Source organism: Pavona decussata, unplaced genomic scaffold (genome assembly GCF_977016875.1).
Source record: "Pavona decussata unplaced genomic scaffold, jaPavDecu1.1 SCAFFOLD_113, whole genome shotgun sequence".
In the NCBI taxonomy this organism is placed as follows: Eukaryota; Metazoa; Cnidaria; class Anthozoa; order Scleractinia; family Agariciidae; genus Pavona; species Pavona decussata.
The window spans coordinates 1,098,592-1,105,000 of record NW_028145527.1 but is presented as its reverse complement, the minus strand read 5'-3'; the positions used below and the strand labels follow the sequence as shown (position 1 = coordinate 1,105,000).

The 6,409-nt window shown below is 40.6% G+C and overlaps 1 protein-coding gene across 1 annotated transcript in view; it reads left to right on the top strand.

Moving 5' to 3' along the window:
* The window catches only part of LOC146470636 (uncharacterized), a 4,334-nt gene extending 1,281 nt beyond the window's left edge, over positions 1–3,053 (top strand). The window contains exon 2 of the mRNA XM_085121817.1: positions 1,617–3,053. Coding sequence (XP_084977943.1) covers positions 1,617–1,983 — 367 coding nt within the window. The 3' untranslated portion in view covers positions 1,984–3,053. The remainder of the gene's footprint in view (positions 1–1,616) is intronic.
* Positions 3,054–6,409: the final 3,356 nt, after the last annotated feature.

Below are 6,409 nucleotides of genomic sequence, written 5' to 3'. Positions count from 1 at the left end.
CTCGGTTGTATTATTCATTCCTTGAGAATGGCGTCATGACGTGGCCAAAACGTCAGAATATTATATCGTTAGTTTTTACTTGCCTGTGCATTTCTAAAGCATTATTAATTAGTAATTCTTTTAAACTATTGTTACGTTTTGTGTTCAGTAGTTTTATGGAATCATGGAAATTTATGCTAAAGAATGGTTGTTGATATGTCAAGAAATGGGAATACATATAATGCATCAGTCAATTCCAGCTGTGAAAAAATGGAAACGGAAAATGCCCCACTATTGCCCGGGAGGGGGATGGGCACTACTGAAATTAACTGATTCATGATATTTATGAGAAAGAGCTCAATTTTCAACATTCACTGAGGTCTGGTAGTGGCTAAGGCACATTTCCTGAACAACGACTGCCATGGTAATAGAACCTATCTGCATGTAATGCTTCACCTCCCACACCTAAAGTAAAGTCTGACTGGTGGGAGATGGGTCAACCCCCTCAGAATTTTTTGCTGCGATGTGCCAAACCTGACCCAATTTCAGAACACGTAATTTTGAAATGGGGAATGGGGTTGGATAAGACAGGAAAAATAGTTGCTCCCTATTTCCGCACAACCCTCCCCCCTCCCCCGCTTTCTTCAATTATTACTGTAACGTCAAGCTGCAGCCTCATCTCTCCTCCCCCCCCCCCCCCCTTATGAATATAAGGTGGAAGCTCTGGATAACGAAAAAGTTAACCTGGGGCCCACTTCTCTAAAGTCCTGACAACTTACCGGGTCTAATAAGTTTATAAGTTTAAGGTGGCAAATTTTGGTGTGCACTTGCAATTAATTGTTTAGTATGTTCCACAAAATAACTATGAACATCAAATCTCACCTGAGGAAGATTGTATTGTTTTGGGAAATAAATGACAATGATGTTTTGGTTTGAACCTTACCCTCCTGGAGAGGTCTGCTCACCCTTCCCCCTCAAAACTTTTGGTCACTTCCATTGGGTAGGAGAATAGCCATTGGATTCTTGAACCAGTCAGTTACAGCATAATCAACCAATCTGTGCTTTATATCCATAATCAAACTTTAAGACTACTTCTATAATGTGTATAAGTGGGTACCAGTGACATACTGCTTGTGATGGACTGGCAACCTAGCCAGGGGGGAATAACAATACTCCTAGTTGCTTGAACCTCCACTCCGACAACAAGCTGACGGTAAATTGGATTTCATGACGTCATATGGTTGCCGCTATTGTTAGTAAGCAAAAGTTCTTTTGTGTGAAACAATAGAGCAACCATATTACGTCATGAAATCCAAGATGTGGCGGTGCCCCGGAAATTTAAAATAAAAAAAGGCGATAATCAAATTATGTTTTGTCCGACCCGGAAATATTATTTCCATGTTTTACAACGAAATTAAAATAAGATAATTTGTATTTTCAACGATTTAACGTTAATTTATTTCAAGAGTGGAGGTTTCCTTTAACAACTGGCCATTTGGGCCACGTAGGCTTGAGAGCAATATTTATTTGATTTCTTTTTTACTGCTGGTATTTCAGTAGAGAGGCAATTGAATATTTTGCTTCTCTTTCTGGGGTTAAAAATAAAAGAATTAATTCTCGCTATCTCTTCATTTCAGCATTGCCGTTGAAAATGTTATTAAATGGCAAGACGATGATGGTCGAAGAACTGTTCAGTATGACGTTCAAGATAAGATTGTTTTCTTTGGATTCTTTGAAAGCAGCATTACTTATCAAATAACTGCGAAGGCAATACAGGAAAATGCTGTGATCCAAGGTACATCAAACCTGATGGGTGGAATACTTCAAGTCAAACAAACATGGCTCTTGTCTGATTCTGAGGATGGAACATTGTTAGAAGATCATTCTACACACACTGCACCTCTTGTTTTAGCAAGATTTTCAAGAGACAAAGGAACAGTGGCCCATGCTCAGTTATTGAAAAATATCAGGCAATATTTCATAGAGCACCCCATGAATCAGTAATGCCAGCAGCACCTAGCAGCCTTGATAGCAGCATATATACTACATAAACTTTTAAATGTTTTAAGGGCTTTTAATTTCACCATTTTAGGAGAAAAAATCAATAGCTCATTATAGTTGCTATAGTTTTGAGGTTCTCGTTACTGAATAACGAATTGTACTATTACACAAACCATTTAGCCATGTTTAGTGTTTAGGCATTCACATCCACTCGCATTACCCACTAGTTGCCCGATATTTTATCCACTTGTTCTAACAAAAGTGTTACTTATTTTGCTCGGCGAAGAAGGACGAGTGTTACGCGGGATTTCGCAAGTTTGCATGGAATTAGGAACTTAATTTGATTTCGCATAGAATTTTTAGTCGTAGCACAAACAAGTATACAGAAATGCACTATTCATCACGGGTTGATTGTCCGTACGTTAAACCATATTTAATCTTAAAAAGAAAGGAGTTGGCTTTCTTGCAAATTATTTATTCGCTTTTGCTGCAAGAAGTTATTCGCTTAAATATACTCGCTGTTCTTGTTCTCTGTAACTTTAGAAACCAACGGAAGCAAAATGTGAACAACTTGTAGAGCTAAATTAGCTTTTCCTTTGTCCCTTGAGGATTCGGAAGTATTGTATTAAACTTAAGCCAACAATCACTTTCTTTGGTTCATTAACTTTAAAATACTTTCGTTTGAGCTTGTTCGGTTACCTTAAAAGTAGATAGCTTCTACACGATTCAGCTGGCCTGTCATTTCCTAGTTGAATGGGTTCTCGTGAGACGTGTTGATGTACTTAATGAAAAGTTCTTGTTATCTCCGGAAATAATCACGCGCAGCTGTTGTTAGTCGTGGGATTCATTAAGGTTTTCTAAGTTGTAACTAGAGATCCGAGAGACAATTTTAATTTAGTTAGCTCGTTATCTACAAAGACACTTGCTCCGCTCTTAATCGTTTTTCATTTAGTTCTATTGACACGCGTATAGCACCTTGTAAAAAACAATTAATGTACAAGCACATAAAAGCCCTTGTTGTACAATGTTCTTTCGAATTACAAGTGACTCAGAATAAAGCTCTGTTGGACCAAGTTCTCGTTTCTTTGCTGAAGTTCTGTCCAGTTCGTGGCTAGATCCCTGGTACCACCTTGAGAAGTGACAGTCTCTCCCTGCGAGCGAGTGCTCCCATTTGAGTGAAATTTCCCCGTGCGTTCCTGTTAAACCTTCGTTGCAGTTTCCGTGTATTTCCCGCAAAAGTTGGAAAAAATCTACTGTCACAACCAATGCTATCTAATATACTGAATTTAAAAAGTGCTGTTCAGTACGTAAAAAAACTAAAAAACTATTACTATACCTAAAATATTCTAATGTAACGTAGATTAGGCTAGTTTAGAAGTAAACATGCACACGACCCCACAAGCTAACAGCTTTGAAAACCATCGTGTTTAAATAAAGATTATGTTATGTTATGTTATGTTATGTTATGTTATGTTATGTTATGTTATGTTATGTTATGTTAACCTTGAATGATATTTCGACCCAAGGGCTTTCTACCTCCAAATCCGAACTCGTGAAACGTTTGCAGCAGGCAGCTGTGGTTCACCTTATCGAAGGCCTTAGACATATCCACACAGATCATGTCCACCTGTTTTCCGTCGTCTAGCAGAGAGCCCACGTGGTCCAAACTGACTTCCAAAAGGTTGGAGGCGCATGATTTCCCTCTAATGAATCCATGTTGGCAATCAATTACCGCCTCGTACAGTCTATCTTTGAAGTGTTAAATACACATCGCTCCGAGACTTTGATGCCAGTGACGATAAGGAGATGGGCCTGTCATTCTCTGTGCACTCGGGTGGCTTTCGTGACATCAAGGGCTTCGAGCACGGATTGGACTTCGCTAACCGTGAGCGTTAACATATATCAGGAGAAGCTGATGCATTGGCAGTGCTTCCAGATGAAGGTGGGTGGTGGGGGGTTGGGGATGTCATGGGCGAAAACTGATGCGAAGTAGGAGATTGGCTATTTCCCGAGGATTTTCAGCTGAAGATCTTAATGGCGTACTATATCACCTGTGTCAGTGGATGCACTGGCTGATATTGGCGTCGAGACTCGATCAGGAAGTGTATGCCATTTGCCCGGGATTTGGAATGCCGCTTCAATATCGACTAAAAACGCTTTGGGTTTGTGTTGAGCTAGGTCGGACTCGGCGGAACGAAGAAACTCATCACGGCTGTTCCACAGCATGGGCCTAACTGCATGTTTTGCCCAACTTTTTTTACTTCTCCCTTAGGTGGCTCGAGGGAGATAGTTTCAACTTTTGTCTTATAGATTCCTTTTTCTTGATCAAATTAAGTATGGAACCAGACATCCAAGGTATGGGATTCCGTCCCTCAAGCCTCTTGGTCTGTATATAGTCAGAGACCGCTACAAGAAACGTGTCTTTTCATTGATGGCAGTCAGTATTTGTATCATCATTGGCTATGATCGAAGAGAGGTTAATTGCTGACAGGGTTGTACGAAGACCCTCAAAGTCGCCTTTTGCATAATCGTTGACAAATCTCAGGCTTTTTGGTGGGGGTTTTATAAAAGCGTTAAACTGGAAAATAAAGACGCTATGGTCTGTAAAAACCCCCCTCATCTTTTGGAGACAATATGTCGGTTACATTGACACGGTTCGGCACGCTCGTGACTACAAGGTCAAGTATGTTGTTGCCAGGAGTCGATTTTTTATTGAGTTGTGCATGTCAAGACTGAGGTGGTCGTGAAGGGTTTCAATAAAGGCTAGTTCGTTAACACCCGATGCGCTGTCAATGGAGTCCCAGAGGATGTCTGGCAAATTAAAGTCACCCGACATTACCATATTGTCGAACTGCATGGTCACAAACTTCACGCAGATAATTATCGAATACATCCATCCAACTTGGGTCTTCATTGGGTGGCCCATAGCAAAAACAGAATAAAATTCTTTGACCAGTTAGCGTACTAATTTCGGCAAAAATTATCTCAAGCTGTTGCAGCTCGGCTTCCGATTCAGGTGTAAATTCTTTGACAGCTTTGAAGGAGGCTGTTTTGATTGCGATAAGAACTCCACCATCATCTCGATCAGACCGATCTCTCCTAAATATTGTAAAACCAGAAGTGCAATATTTCAGAGTTGCTGATATTTTGGTTCAGCCATGTCTCACAGTTGACATATACAACGTCAGAGTTTTCGGCGTATACCAGGACCTGGAAACAATGGAAGTTACACACGGATTGACACCTTGTTTGTTTTTAATCTTCTGCATTTATCACGAGGCAATTGATATTACCAGCAGTCGAAGCAGAAACCAGTCCAGGGTTAGGATTAATGTCACCAGAAATCAAGAGGCGAAAGGTAGCATCTGAGTTGTTGTAGTAAAAAACGTGTCGCATTTTCATTACATGACACAGTAATAAGTGTTGATTTAATAGCCAAAAACAGAAAAATAGCAACGGCTTTCACAGAGCTCTTCGAGTGACAACCTGATTCCCTTAACAATGTCAACAATCCATCGAAGGAGCAATCGTTTTTGGGAAAACGACAATAAAAATTGTAAGAATAAAATAAGGGGAAAAGGAGTCCAAGACTAGCGGTAGCTCCAAGACTACAGGTCGTTTGACCACGAGCCATCCTTCTGTCATTATATCGTTTTAGCCCGTGCGCATGCTCAAACTCAAAATGTACCACATGGAAGAGAAAATGACTACATTGTCATATATATACATGGCTGAATCTCAGTTTAAGTCAGTAAGGTGGAATTGAGGTGCCAACCAAAGGGATCTGTTTCATATGGTCTAGGGGCCGACTTTTCTCTCCCTCACTGTCTTGTCCAGAAAAAAGGAAAGCAGCGCGGAACCATCTCCAGCTGACATAAGCGAACCGCGGGCCGAAACGGCTCGTGGTGCATCGTCATGGTACAACGCTCCAGCAAAGTGTCCAGAGGTACCGCTGTCGGCTGTATTTTTCTCTCTTTTTCAGCCATTTTGATATTAAGGCTGGCAAGTCGCCCGAAGACATCGTAGGGAAAGAAGCGTTTCATTCATGTCCCTTGTCATGTCCTTGTCAAATTGTCGACGGGTGTGTACTATTCACAGCCTTTAAGCCAATTCTGCCACTTATCACGTTCCTTGCAAATATAACATCGATAAATACATTTACGCGCAGGGGGGTATTGCAACCCTTAGCCTGTTTCACAAGAAATTCCTCCGCGAATCTGGAGAGATTTTAGGAAGAATGTCGAAAAAAAAAATGAAACAATAAAAACTCGGAAAATTGGAAATCTTTTCCTTGAATGTTATCAAAAAATTGAGAGGATATATATTCCAAATTTCCGGAAGAGGTTAGTTTTACTGGACAAAAATGCCTGCAAGGAGGCCCATGTGCATTTTACGGCCTTTTCGAGTGAGAGTCTAATGTATTTAGTTC